Genomic DNA, 15,674 nt, shown 5'->3' with positions numbered 1-15,674 from the left:
GGTATTAGAGAGAGAACACAGGCATCTTCTTACAGCCCTACTGACAGCTTCTATCTTAAACGTACTGAGAGCAAGTCCCTCCAGGCCTCTCTCGAGAAAAGACTGAGTACCTGCTATTGGAATCACTTCTCCAGAGAAACTGGTCTTAGTTCTGTCATACATTTCCTGCTGTGTCACCACTAGCACAAAAAGCAGACTGAACACCTTGATTTATAAGAGCAGACAATGCTAATTTAGCCTTCATAAGGGAAACCAGGAACAGTTGCACCCTTCTCCCTCCTCCCACTGGCTTACTTCCACCTCAGTAAGTGCTTCTATTAATAGCCGATAATTGGAAACATGAAGTCCCAAATCTGCTGTCTTATTTCCCACAATGATTCACTCACTGGACGATGGATTAAATGGGAATTTGCTCGTGTCAAGGATTCTCAAGTTTACTGAAGGAAGAAAACATCTCTGCATGAATGTGCAGATGTGCTCATGAATGAGTGGGCTCCCCAACTCTTACACGGGTCTTCTCAGAACCAGTCTGTGTATGTTTTGAACAAATAAACTTTCTAAATAAGAGATACAGTTTTTTTGCTCTCTCATATGTATTTCCATGTTTTGGCTATCTCCTGAAAGTCTCATCTTATAGCCATATCAAACATCAGTACATTAAAACGTGTATGTCGCCATCTTTGATTGAGGCAACTGAGGGTCGATGCCTTGCCTACAGCTGCAGTGCCCAGAGTTTCCATGTCTGCTCTGCAAACAATTCCAGCTGCTGTGTCCTTTTGGTCCTGGTGATACTCGCAGGTGTGTTCCATCTCCCTCCTTCAGCAGCTTGCCACAGGCAGTGCCCACCATCTCCAGCTAGAGCAAGAGTAACTATATCAAGGCTGGTTATGCATACACTGGTGGAAGCATCAGTCAGAGATGAAGGCGGATCATAGAATGCTTTCCCAGAGGAGCAGAGGGTGAGCCATCCCTGTGTGAGAACACATCGCTTGCTCTCTTCTGATGAATGAGGATACCTGTTCTTGCAGCTGGTGTTACACAGCTAACAAAGTAATGTGTGAGCTCTGGGGAAGACAGCCCCTGATTTTTGGGGCTTCCCAGCCAGGTGAGACCAGAGGCCATAAAAACACATCTTTAACATCATTCTTCCTCTCTCATGCTTAGTGAATTGGAAAGGATTTTTGCCAATCTTTTGGTTTTTGTTTTTCCCTTTTCTAATTAAATAGGTTTCCCTAAAGGAAAGCTCCCTGAAAGGGTGGCAGCTGACTAAATGCAGCAATCCTGCACAAAGATGCAAGCCAAGGTCTGCAAGAAACACTTCACATCCCTAGAACAACATGAGTTTGATGTTGCATCCACAGGCAGCAGATTTAAATGGCGCTGGTCATCAGCAAAGCAAGTGGAAGAATTTGCTCACACAATAAGCAGACTGTATGGGGAGATCACGGCTGTGCCCCCAGCTGACCAGAACTGGTGGAACACAGAAGTTCCATACTGACATAAAAAAGGACTCCTATATAGTAGGGGTCATGGAGCACTGCAGCAGCTTCTCTGGATCTCTTCTCTGGAGATATTCAGGGCCCCATCTGGACTTATGCGACCTATATTGTAGGGCACGTGCTTTAGCAGGGGGCTTGGACTTGATGGTCTCCTGAGGTCCCTTCCAACCCCTATGATCCTGTGAAGCAGTGCTCCCAGGTGGTGACCCAGTCACACTGAGGAGAACCATCTCTGCACTCAGCCTCATGAGCAACAGGGCACAGATGACCCAAGGTCATTTCCTTTTACTAGGAGATGAAGAATCACTCACCCTGCTGCCACAAAGGTCTGCTTCTGGTGGGCTTTGGCCAGAAACCCAAGACCCAAGAAGCGCATTAAGCCTGGCAAGCATATGCTTGCCTTAAAGCACAGAGAGTGTTGTTGGTGTGCTGTCAGTGTGATGACCAGCCATGGGGTTCCTGCATCTCCTGGGGCAGCTTCTGCAGCTCTCACACTCCTGCTACAGTTCTCCACAGAGTAGGAACTGCAGTCAAAAACCTCAGCTTTCAAAGCACAGCATCCTGTTTTCCTGCCAGCTGTAAATATATCCACAGGCACCATCTCTGGACACTTCCCTAAAACTCAGTACAGAAACAATTTGATACAAGAAGACACAGTAATACGTTGTGTTTAGTTTTAGTGTGAGAGCAAATGAAACAAAGAACAGTGAGTTCCAAGTGTGATTTTTTTTTTATCAAAATGGAAGTTTTCTCTTCAAGAAACAAACAAAACCCCTCCACAGATCTTCATCTTCTTGCAGGTGGCACCTGTCTGGGAAGCCCTCTATAGACCAGATACATCTTTTTACAGGTGGCACTCCCACAGCTGAAATTCATGTATGACTGCTATTAAAGATTATGTTAAAGACGTCTTTTTAATTTATCCTGGGAGAACATTAGATATACTGACAGCAAAATAGGTCTATTATTGCAGTTGATTTGTGAACAAATGTATCCTCAAGGTGATATCCTAAGCTTAAAACTCAAGACCCATGCAAAGGAATAAAACAGAGCTTATCTGAACAGAATACATGAGTTTTGAGGCCTTCAAATTAATGAGAATACATCTGCACCTATCTCACCCAGCACAAGTTCCTGAAGAGTTTAGTACACATCCACATTAAAGACTTCCTCGTGCCATGCATTTTATGAAATAAAAAGTGATATGTGAAGACAGATGAAAACAGGAAAAAACAGTGGGAACAAAAGCTATTGATGAAGAAGGTGAAAAGAAAAATAAGCTAAGATTTGAAATAAACAGCACAACATGTACAATGAGTTACAGACTCCTATGTAGAAAAGGTAAAGCAATAAGAGTCAAATGCTGTATTTCTTTGTCTTGGGAATCCTGAAGGCTAGAGTGCAGCAAGCTCCTTGGATGTATAAACCAGTTCTGAGAGGAGGTATTAGAAACTGGTATGGCTGGTGTCCTACCTGTATTACATACTGCACGGGGTTTCATGAGAAAACCAAAGAGCAAAACAATAAAGGGTACAATTCTCATCTAGTATAGGAGCTCAACATTTTAAATAGCACCAGTAACTTGCTCAACAGTAGATTTATCATTTGTTTGTTTTGATATGAAAGTTAATGCTCAGAACCACAGTAGCATGATCCTCATAGAACAGACTGAGGTAGCTATCTCATACCTAATAAAATTACAGTCAAAATGAACACAGCATATATATTTTGGGAGACGTGTTCAAAATTATTCAGCAAAGTACAGGACAGAAAGGAACAGAGAACGAATCCCACTCACATCATAGACTTTACATACACAGAATTGCCACAATGAATTTTAGCATCTCTTTCTCCTCAATTGCTGTTTCGAGGTGCACAGATATCTGGTTTCTCCTGATCCTCAGAGAAGTATGTTCAATCTTTCACAATGGTTGAGTTTACTTTGCCAAACGAGTCAAGTATACAACAAATGGAAACCAGGAGCACCTGCTAGTCTTCCTTGGCTAAAAAGTACTACTTATGTTGCAGAAAAAGAGCATTATCTTTAACAACTCAGCAGAAATGTGGTATGACAAGTGCACATATTACATTTACTAACATTTCAGAATTCTTCCATATTACTGTCAGTAACACTTGCTGAATTTTCTTTTCACAGGTAGTAAACTACGTATTGAGTAAAAATACTTCAAAAAACCCATTTGTTACCTAAACTTTTGTCAATCAAACAGCAGTGACATAACCTGAAACTGGTATGTAAGTCAACATTTCATTCCTTCACTTGAATTAAGCTGGATATAAGCACTGGCAGAAGAGACAGAAGATGGCCATGAGACTTCACAAATCTCTGCACCCCCTCACCTCCAACCTCCCTGCAGAGCTAGCATTCCTCTACATAAGTCCTGTGGAAAAGACAGAAGCAGCAAAGAAGTGGATTTACTATTCCCAAGCAACCTGCTGAAGCCCATGCATGGAAGAGCTCATTGTTGGGAAAAACAAAAGAAAGAAAGGAAAAAAAAAAAAAAAAAAAAAGAAAAGAAAAGAAAAGAAAAGAAAGAAAGACTGTTATTTTGTTGTTTTACAATCAAAACCAAGCACGAAAAGAGAATTTTCAGAAGTTTTATCTTCACACTCTCATCCTTCTAGCCTTGTTGCTGGGTCATGCATATAAGAGTTCAAGTTGGCTGGCTTTTCCACTTGTAGCAGCAACTCAGGATGCCAACTCACTTATGGGTCTTGAGGTTAGTTGCTTAAAAAAGTAGTCATCTCACTCTTTTTCTCTATTTCTTTCATATGAGGATTTTTTTCTTATTTGTTTCTCTCTTATTTAAAAAGACATAGGAAAAGAGAAGAGAAGAGAAGAGAAGAGAAGAGAAGAGAAGAGAAGAGAAGAGAAGAGAAGAGAAGAGAAGAGAAGAGAAGAGAAGAGAAGAGAGGAGAAGAGAAGAGAAGAGAAGAGAAGAGAAGAGAAGAGAAGAGAAGTGGCAAACAGCATGCTTTTTTTTTTTGGCAGAAGGTTTTGAGCAACAACTGAGGCAGTGAGGACTACAAAAATAGCTGTACTTAGCTCCTGGACATCTTGCATCATACAAAGAAATAAAACACAGCCATACAAACTTGACAAAGCAGCTTACATTTTATGAATTAGAATCACAAAAACTGCATATGTGCAAGTAGACATTTAAAACAGCTAAACAGCCAAATGAAGCCTATCTATTCACAATAGTATTTTTTTTTCTTTAAAAAAGGAATCAATAGCAAAATTCCAAGACTGCAAAGATGGCAGATCTACCCTACTGAAATCAAATTCAAAGGCTGTCAAGCTCTACAATTTATACTGTTCAGAAATAATCCAAATGCCTTCATGTATCTAAAATACATATGACCAAATCTCAGGCTAAGCATTAGATAACAGAATGGTGCAAACTCCTAGATGTGTGCAAGGAATCAGTTGAAAATTATTCTTAGGTGAAGCACAAATGCTGGACTAGTTTGGCGTGCAGAAGGTGAGCAGTGCTACCTGCCAATTATTCACCTGTGGGCCTGGTTATGAGTAATGCTTCGATTTAGGTAACTTGCTAAATGTTTGGAGGATATTACACAGCATTTTCTGCCAGAAAAATAACCATAGAACCCTTGGCACCATGTGAATAAACAGAAAATCAAGACACTTCATGGACAGCTGCTTGCAAAGACCATAAAACCTTCTTAAATGGCATAAGTTACTTCTGCACCATACACAAATGTGCAGAGTCTGGGCTAACAGCGTTCCTCACTTCCCTTAAGAATGATGGTAGTTCCATGTGCTCAGCAGCAGAAATATAAACACACTTTGCAGTGAGTAATGATATTATCCACCTAAATAAGATACTCTAAATTCCTCTGCAAAGGTAAGCACCCTTACACATGGTAGCTTTCAGGAGACAGATACTCTGTTACTGTTTATTTGCTACAGCTCTGCTACCTATCTTTGGGCACCTTTAGATAAAGCACAATTTGGGGGTAAAAGAAAGGACATCTCACAAAAAACGGCCCTGCTTCATCCACACAGCTAAACGCAGGGTTACTGGAACATTTCATTCTGGGCATCCTTTATTCCACAAAGGTAAAAAAAAAACAAAAAACAAAACAAAAAAACCCTTAGCCATAATACACCATAAGCAAATTAATAATCTGAGGAAAGAAACAAAGCAGCAACTTTTATAGGCTACACTCACTTTAGGTAGTGAATCATCATTCTCAAGGCACCAGATGCGCAGTAAAGGAAACAGATTAAAGGAAACAAAAACAGTTGGTTACTTGTTGCCCAATGAATATTACAAAAGCTGTCCAGTTTGCAAGTACAGGTATAGGTTAAGCAGAACAGTTACTCCAAGATGTAGCATCCATCACCTACCTTGCAGAAGAGCTCCATTTCTCTTGAAAAAGGTGCTTCCTGGCCAAATGGGTGGACCTGATGTGCTAAAGGTAATAAGAAATAAGTGTGAAGAAAACCTCATTCACATTAAATAATTAAACGTTTCTATTTATATAAATTCCATTTTGTTTTTACAGCTAATGCAACTTCATGGCATTTTTGCCTTCAAGCAAGAGACTAAAATTCCTCTTTAAAAATAGGTTAATTCCATTCAAGATGCATTCTCTTCATAAGAAGAACTCAGCACAGCACACGCCCACACTCTCATTTAGAGGAAGAAAGAAAAAGGTTATTTGGAATAAGTAATAATAAAAAACAAACTGAGTTCAATTTTTTTTCAATTTTTTTCCGAATCCTCAGTACTGCAAATTATATGCTTTTTCCCACACCATCCAGTAAAATGCAGAGAACTCAGGGTTCAGAGATCAGTCAGAGGCCCCGACCAGAGCCACACAGCCCACATCTCTGTGTTGCACATTCCCCAACCAGCCCTGATGCAGCCCAGCACCACCAGCAGCTCCAGCCATGTGCCTTCATGGCACGCCAGGCCCCATGGAAATAAAGCAAGAACCCACAGCTGAACACAAAACTTCCTGGACAGAAAAGGCCACGCTGCTCCTTCCCTAACCAAGCAGATCTCTCTGACAGCCCATTCTCCTCCTGCCAAGCTCAGTGCCCCAGGAAAGCCCCTGGCAACTTCTGTGAGAAATAGCTAAAATATAGGAAAGGTGTTAGAACATTGCTGAGGCAGGTGGAAGAAACAGGCTTCCAGGGACCTCCCCTACGGTTGGGAAACAGGCTTCCAAATGAGCTCTCTAATCTTGAATATAATTATATGCATTTTACTGCACAAAGTTTTTACTGAAGTTACTATCACTAAAGTACACGACCAGTACAAAACAGTAATCGCCCTGCTCCCAAATTCTAGCAGAAATTAAAAGCAAGAGAGTAAATATCCCTCATTAAGATCAATGTAAGGCAACTCTGCCTCTGCAGGTAATCCCCTTTGCCCTTTGGAAAGTCCCACGTGCCGCTTCTGCTGCTACCTTTGTCCTTTGTCTGCCACTACAAGGCAACAAGATGGAAAGCAGATGCTGTCTGTTGCATTCACGGAATGAGCAAAGTTTTGATAAAATGCCGTACGCTGAAAAGAAACCCGCTATTTTTACAATCATTCTGCAGAGACTCTTGTGCTCACATATAAATCTTCAGCGCGTGGCTCATTTCAATAAAGTGTTAAAATACAGACCATAAAAGGATCTGTGGCAATTACAGGAGTAATAAAAGCCTGAACAAAAAGGGGACTTCAGAGACACAGAGAGAGAGACTGAAATGACCAAAAAGAAGTTAAGTAGGCCTACATTCAGAAGAGCTAGAGTGCACTGGGGCGTGCACTTGTCTGAATGCACACACTCACTTCACAGGGCTTAATATAACCGATTGTTTGCATTTCCTATAGTGAGCGCCAGCTCCTCAAGTGCAGCTCCTCAGCTCACACAAAGGTCAAGGGCTGCTGAGGGTGTTTGTGCTCCTGCAAACAGACTCCACGCTTTCTATCACAGTGAGTTCAGGGCAATGTGTGGGGCAGGAGCCAACAAGCTGCAAGTGGGCAGTGGTGGAACAGCCCTCTGATTGCAGCCGACATACTCCCCCTCCTACACCTCCTTACTTCACCCGCAGCTGCCTCAGCAAGGAGGACTTGCAGCGCTGCACCTCCATGCGTCTTCAAATCCTAATGGTGCTGGTGAAGCTGAGAACTGGAGCAGCGACAGAAACCCAGGCTGCTGCCTGCTTCTGGCTGGGCGTGGGTTAAAGAGGAGAAGAATGACCATATATTTGAATAGACAAAATGTCTGCACTGAAGAAACAAAGCAATAGTGATTTATCTTATTTTCCAACTTGGAAGGCCCAAGGCTCCTGTAAAAAAAAAAACAACTCTGATTCAGCACAAACCCGCAAGCTGAGAAAATTAACTGTGCCTTCCCAGGGAAGGAAGCTGAAGAATTCAAGCATGTAAATAACGTAGGCAGCGACTGGTTGGGCCTTTCAAACAACCAGCCCCTGTGGTTGTGAGGCTTTGCTGGAGTTCACCTACACCGAATCAATGCTGGAGAAATCATCTTTCCATTCGCAAACTTTTGCCTATAAAGTCTCAGATGGCATTAATTATTAAAACGTATTTCAAGTAGAGAAATGAGAGTTAAGCTATCTCTCACTTCTAAGTGTTCAGAAGCTGCTTCTCCCTGTTCCAGATCAAGAAACCATTTTAAAAACTTCATTCTTCTAAAGACCGTCTACGATAAAAAAAACAACACTGGGTCCATCTCAGGCAGTTTTCCAAATGAACTGTTCCCTCAGTTGAGTCTATAAGAGACTGGAGAATCATGACTGCTTCTGCTATAACATAAAAATATGAAACCTGCTTTATGAAGTGCCATTTGTAATCAATACGTGCTGTAAGATTAATGCTTATGCAGTTGGCATTACTAACAGCGGAGTTTTTCTCCAACCTGATGAAATAAACACACTGACTGAAGTCAAATTTCATTTCTAATCCATCCCCACAACACTAAGTGAAGAAAGGCAGCTACTGGTTTGAACTGCGTTGCTGCAGGAAGACCTGCGACCCGCAAGGGTTTGGACTGACTTAACCTTCCTGCAGCAGACAAGCACAGTGTACTTTTCTGGGGCTTGGATCAATAGCAACGAGCTGAAATTGCAAACAAATATCTTGAAAGAGCACTAATTAGCATAGTTTGTGGATAAGAGGGTATATGAAAACCTCAGCAGCTACCTGTCAAAGACCATTGGTTAGATTTGCAGAAAACGTGGTCACTTGAAACATACCAAAGGAAAACCCCAGAGAGCAGCAGCATTTGTTGCAGAGGCATCAATTTGCTGCAAATGCCTACAGTGACAAGTGGGCCTGGATTTCTGCTGGAGGCAGCTCTTCCTCTGGAGACTCAACCAGCAGGAGCCCTCAGTGCTGCTGGGCCCAGCATGGGAAGCTGCCTCAGCCAGGAGGGCAGCAGGGATGCTGTGAGGGAAAGCTTTTCCATCGGAAAATGCTGAAACCTGAAACAATCCAGGATTTGGGCACGGCTTTGCTAGAAGCTGCCTGGCCACTGCTGCACACACAGAAGTCACCACATGCACGAGCCCCTTATTTGCACTACCAAACACAGGCACGTATTTATGACATCATTCAAAGGCATGCAAGATTCAAGGGACTTAAAAAAGGAAATGTACACCCTTTGTCTTCTGGAATTCATATTAGAGCAAGGGGACAGCAGTTCCTAAAGCCAAGCACTAAAACAAGAAATAAAGCCAGGGGATGAATTCTCTTTCACAGCTGCAGCATTTTACAGCCATGCCAAAATCCCTCACAGGTCTCTGTCAGAAAGGTCTGATTAATAGACTTTAAAACCTCAAACAACTAAAAATTCAAACTCACTTCTGTGGGACTGTATACCACAACATGATGAAAACACAGAGGCAGCAAATGGAGAGCGGTGCATGTGCTCCTAGACTGCCCAGAGTGCAACAGAAGGCAGACGGAGAGCACAGAAGGAGTAACCAAACAGTGTGCCCACCGAATGCCCTGCAAAGATGATGAATGACTGAAGCACCTCCACACCCAGGCCAAGGCAGAAGCTTTGTGAAAAGCTGTGGCAGGAAGAAATGCAACTCTCCCCATCCTGACCAGTACAGTGACGCCTGAGGAGACACAGGAGAACATCAGCTCATGGCTACCCCTTGCCCAGCGCTGACAGCACTTTCAGCACAGCAGTGGAACTGAATCTCCCAGGAGTGAAGTCATCGTTGCAGGGCCTTCATCACCAACCCATCCCACAGCTAAATTCCTCACTGCAGATTCACCTGCACTTCTGACAACCAGCAAACTGAAGATGCCCAAGGAGGGCATCAAACCCAGAAAGAATGAGCTGCCTTATCAAAGCAACCAGCAGAGCCTCCTGAGGGCTGGGAAACCCACTTACAAAAGCTTCTGAAAAGCAAGAAAAAACACAATCATTCTTACATTCAAAATGGCAATAGGTGTTCTTGTCTGTCTGGAGTCCATGAAACCTTGCATCATTGGCAGCAAAGAACGTTGCTCTTGGAATGTGTGTTCTGCTCCAGATGTGAGCTGACTCAGCCTGCAGACAGAAGGAGCTGATGGACTTCCAACCAAGCCACAAGGCTCTGATTTGTACCACTTCTCAAGAAGTCAGCTTTGGATGAGGAACTAACTGAGACAGAAACATTGGAAGAATGTTTTCCTGGGAATACAGTATCCTTCAGTGCTTCAAGGTGAGCAGCACTTCTTCAGGCCAGACAACCTGGGTTCTCAGTGGTCAATGGGAAAGCAGAGAGGTGAAGCCCTCATGCTGCTAGGCTGCCTCCAGTGTTCCTCAGTTCCTCATTCCCTGCACTACTGCCAAGTCACACTCAGCACTTTGCCCAGTCTGGATGTCCATGAAGGTCTGCATCATCCAGGAGCTGGTACCCACCCAGTGCTGCAGGGAAGCCTCAGCGCCGTGCATCTGGCTGTGCTGCAGCTACACTGAAGTATTTGCCACTCACATTACCAATTTTGAGCTATAGGGAAGCATTTATATGGAGCTGCACCTCTAACACTGCATTTTGTTAACAAGGAAAAAGCCCGCACAATCCCTGCCAGCAGCTCGCTGGCAGTTAATATCACAATTAGCTATCGCCTGGCAACAGTCAAGCAAGCTTCCTCTCAAATCAAAGGGGAAAAAAACTCTGCCAAACCGGGCTAATGACAATACATAAAAAATAACTGGAAGGGACGTATTAAGGTATTTCCTGATTTTAATGAAATCTGACTACTTCAGAGATCTTAAAAATACAAATCCATTACTCTGTCCTCTCAGATTTTCCGTAACTGACACTACATTATTCTTAAGAAGATTTATGAATTCACAATACTAGTTTTTAATTTATGAAGACTGATCTAATATTCTGGTAATGCTTCCCTTCCCTCTGCACTTCAGGCTTTTGTTGTCTCTCGGTATCTCTCAGTCACTGCAGCAGGAGGCACCGAGACTTTCAGCTCCTGGATGGAACCTCTCCTGGTCCCCCCAGGGTGCCTAACACATTTGTGAGTGAATAATAAAGATTCTGATCTCTTGCGCACTCTAAATGAGTTTTCTATATGTCAGGACTGCCAGAGGGATTACATCTAAATTTTTATTAAAGACAAAAGAAAAGTTGCACAGGAAAGCTATTCACAAATGAAACACCTGAAAGTAAAATTGAATGGTACTTTGTGAAGGATAAAGTGGAAAGTTGGCCAGATCTTTGCATTCCTCAAAAAGCCAAAGCCATTCTCCTGCCACTGTCTCCGCTGAAAATAAGTAATTAAGCAACAAGTAGATAAGGGAAAAAAAATAGGAATTAAAAAAGATCTCATACTTTTTTAGATGTGGCACAAAAAGGGTGATGCCCGCTCTCAAGAAAAACATGGCCATTTGTTCTTTGGAGTCCATCAATGACTCGGCTGTGGGGCTAAAGGGACCATTCTCACTGCTGAAGTGTTATACAAACCTTCTCATCCTCTGGTGAGACTCTGTATCCTTCAGCAAGAATTTCAGTCTTTCCAAAGAGCTGAGTGTGTATTTGGGACACAACAATGGCAGAACTTCTCTTTAAAGAAATTACAAAAATAATGCTTATTTTTATAGAGTTGTTTCAAGTACGTGGCTATTTGAAGTATGACACAGAGAGACAAATACAATTTGCCACTAATAATCTGTGCTTAAGTATTTCAATACATTCATTGTGAGCACACTGTAATTCTAGACTAAATGCTAAAGTAGGGAAAAGTCCAGATATATTTAGAAATTCATTGGGAAACAACCATCCCACATTACTTTCAATTAAAACAGATTTGTCTCCAGTGGGAATCAGGAGATGCCGACTACTGGCCTCAAATTCTCATCCTGCCTCTACCTCTGAAGCAAGCTGTGACTCCAGGCAAGTCACTTCTTTATTCCCCAGTTTTATTTTTCTTCTTTTGGGAAGAGCAGAAATACATCCTTACCAACACAGCCTGCGTACCTCTGGGAAGAACAAAGAACTGTTAAGTAACAAGACATTAGATGAGGAAAAAGTCTTTTGAAGTACATGCAGCTAAAGAAGGAACAAGACAGCACATTTCTACCAGAGGACTGGCTGTTATTTTCCCCTGCTTTCCACATTTTCAAGTAAGGAAAAACACTGCAGGTCACTCCACATACCGTAGGGCTGTCTTTCTCCTTAATCCACAGCTGTTATTACCTGGCTCCTAGGCTATTTATCACTGGATGAAATCCTGATGTTCGTCAGCTGGGAAACCTAAGAGCAACACACAGCTGCCCATGTGCTACACAGCACGCCTGCACCAGCTCATGCAGGCACAGCAGGCCGGTCCCCTGAAGCCCAGGTGTGAACAGCTGGCAATATTGGGACTGCTGTGGGCCTGGCCTCCTTTGGACTGCAGCTGCATCAAACACTGACCTGGTCAGTGGGGTGAAGTCTGGCTCTCTTCTATCCTACAGAACCAGAAAAGGAGCACTCCAGTGTTCTGATTACAAGCTTTGTCTGACGCAAAACAAGTGAGAGGAAGAAGACCTTAACTTGCAATTTGATATGAAGTGTCCATTCAGAGTTAATGCTAAAAAATCAAACAAGGCTTTGGAGAACTTTGATGCATTGGAGCAACTGAGCCACCAGCTAGGCACACCAAATACAAGCACTCTCCCAGTCTGAAACCCATCAAAATTTAATACAGCCTAAGATGGCTCAATTTACTTCTGTTACTCTGGTGTTCTATTTATTACAGTTGCAGAATTCCAGCAGCTCTGCTGGCACACCTGCCTGGATTTCACAGTTCTTCCTGTGTCAGGCTCCCACTTATATTTCCACCCATGGCCTATCCATCAGTCAGACCTGAGATAAACAATAGACACATCTCTGCTAAGCACAGCTTGTCATCCATTGGCAAGATCATGTTTCTTGTTAAACACAATGATGTACCTTGAATACACGCAAAGTTATGGACATGGACACAGCAGAGCAAATCTGATCTCCAACAAAACAGGAATAGATGGCAAAAAGGAAGAGGAGGCCTTCAAGTCCCCCACACAAAATGTTTCATGCCACTTGCTGAAATTCTTATTTATTTGCCGTGGTATGACTCCTCATTCCATCAATTTAAGTACCAGCAAAACTCAAAACCAAGCATGACCTGCAGGCTGCTGCCAATATGAACTCCCCTCTATCACTTTCTCAAAGCCAAGGCGCTTACCAGCAGAAATTTTCCATACTTGGTCTTTCTCATTAATCTTGAATGAATGTGGTTCAGACGATTCAGAACTAATCTGGCTTCTGGAATTACAGAAGCAGAGGACAAAACGAATGTTTAACCTCTCCCCTGGAACACTTAACCTCTCCCAGATGCTGAGGGTATTTTTCCCAGGGAAGCTTAATGTGCTCAGAGGCTCTGCAGCACAGCACGCTTCTCTGCTGCAGTGATGTGTGGCACTGGGCTGTGCAACACACTGCTCGATGCACGTATCAAAAAGTTAGGCAAACATGGAAAAAGTGATGATAATATTAATAATAAAGAGAAGTTGAACAGTCACATGTTTGGAGAGCCCCAGCTGCAGTTTCTGATTGTGCTTCATGTGTATTGGTCACAAGAGCCCTGCATTCAGTGATTACAGACTTCTACCCCTAGAAGATAACTGCCCAAGGATCATACTGCATGATGTGAGAAGTGCTCAGAAGTTGATGGATACGCAGTTTGTGGGTGCTTCTATCATCAGCACACGAGTTTAATGTATAAACTTCAAGTTATCCTTAGATACACTGTTGCAGAAAGGAACCGCTAAGGCATAAAAATTGAATACCAAAATTTATCTGGCTTCACTCATTCACATTCCTGTGATCATTCAGTTTGAAGATCCCCTAGAGGCCAGTAGGCCAGGTCAGAGCAGGGACATCCAGCTCCCAGCCCCTGCTGACCCCTGACTTGGACCTGCATAGGACCTGTGCTTCCAAGGTCTCCATGTGCTCCTGCTCCATTCTCCAAACCAACTGCACTCTACTTACTTCCACAGCAGCAACAACCACAGCATCCAACCCCCAGTATCTTCTGCTGAAGATTTTCAAAGCAGAGCTATGAAATACTGCAATTTCACACATTCTGCAAATCTAACAGTAAACAAATACTCAGAGGACTTCATTTTTACTCATTTTTAAATTATCTCCAGCCACTTTCATCTTGGCAAAAAATAAACCTCCCACCTGTAATGGGAAATAGCATTCAGCGTGCATCTTTATCCCTAATTCTTAACTCTCAGAACAGCTGTTCAGCCTGTTGAGAATATTAACGCTATACTTAACAGCTTTGTAATATTTTTCTCAAGTTATAGTTTTACCTGCACAAATGAAGAAACTGACTAAGGAAAAGCTGGCCTTGCCATAATTTATAGCAACAGCTCACATATCTACTTTTAAGCCAGCAATTCTTGGTATGACAGATGAAGTTGCATCTTTACCAAGGAGACTATTTTTCCAGAAGCTGTCTAATAGTATTACTGTTTGAACAGATCTCAGCTTCCTCACTGGAATCTGGTGACCTGGTCAGTGCTTTCCTCCATTGGCTGCTGCTTCTCATGTGTTTGTATAGAAATTGAATGTGACCCAGTAAGGTACAGCTTCAACAGCCTGTTCTTCACTCTGGGATTTGCAGGAGACAAAGCAGAATTAGCCCAATAAAGGCTGCAAGAGGAAATGTGTAGGTGGGCATGGCAATTGCTTGTGCTTTCAGATATGTTTCTATGAGATTCTGGCTCCTCTGCACTACTGGCTGCAACTTCATGTAGGGAAGGCTGAAAAAACAAATTGTTGCAACCATTTATAAAAAGGCACAAAGCTGCAAGGAACTTAATTTGCTACTTCCACGTGGTATATTCAGACAGCAGTTTGGCGATAATCTTGTGGGAACACACAGAGCCTAGAGAGAAAGTCTAGGCCACTTATTCTCTCTTGATAAAACTCAAGAAAGTGAAAAAACAAATACCAGCATGACAACTTAGTGATCCTCTGTGCGCCTTGCTCTACAGCTCTCTGCCGGTTTAGCAGCAGAAAAGGAGATCACAAGCTCTCTCCTTGATGAGCCAAGATGTTCTGGAAGGTCTACCTGATTGCGGACAGCCTCAAAAAGGGGGTATTTCACCACTGAGGAGCAACAACTCTGTGGGTACCAAAGGAAGCTGTTAAGGATGGCCAAGGTTATTGTCAGCTACTGCGCAATTCCCCTTCCAGTTGATTCAGTATCTGCCATGTGGTTGCGAAAAAAAAAACCTCATTAGTATTAACTAGCAAAAATATGTTCATGAGTGTATCTGCACTCTCACTCTCTGTCTGTAATTAATCCCTGGAGTAAAGCTGTTCCTCAGATCACCTCAAATATAGAAAATCAATGAGTTAGATTACAGGAAACAATTAATTATGGTTCACTGGTGTTTAGAAAGTGACACTGACACCCTGACACCTCCAGATAGCATTCGTGCCCTCTAAAGCAGCAAATCACAGAAAGTAACAAACTCTTCTCTTCAGATATCAGATGACCTCAAGCTCACTCATTCTAGTGAAATGACCCTAATCAGTCATAAATGAATGAGACATAACCTTTTAAACATTAAAGACGCAATTAATTTACAGAGCATCCATTCACTACAACCAATTAA

General features: G+C 42.6%; 1 protein-coding gene across 7 annotated transcripts in view; it reads right to left on the bottom strand.

Annotated features, from left to right (window-relative positions):
* FOXN3 (forkhead box N3) overlaps positions 1–15,674 on the bottom strand; it is a 210,225-nt gene that overhangs the window by 65,062 nt on the left and 129,489 nt on the right. For all 7 annotated transcript variants that reach the window (XM_072338318.1, XM_072338317.1, XM_072338320.1 and 4 more), the window contains one exon: positions 5,893–5,957. In XM_072338318.1, coding sequence (XP_072194419.1) covers positions 5,893–5,957 — 65 coding nt within the window. The remainder of the gene's footprint in view (positions 1–5,892; positions 5,958–15,674) is intronic.

Source organism: Excalfactoria chinensis, chromosome 5, assembly GCF_039878825.1.
Source record: "Excalfactoria chinensis isolate bCotChi1 chromosome 5, bCotChi1.hap2, whole genome shotgun sequence".
In the NCBI taxonomy this organism is placed as follows: Eukaryota; Metazoa; Chordata; class Aves; order Galliformes; family Phasianidae; genus Excalfactoria; species Excalfactoria chinensis.
The sequence above is the reverse complement of the archived record's forward strand: the minus strand, read 5'-3'. Positions and strand labels throughout refer to the sequence as shown.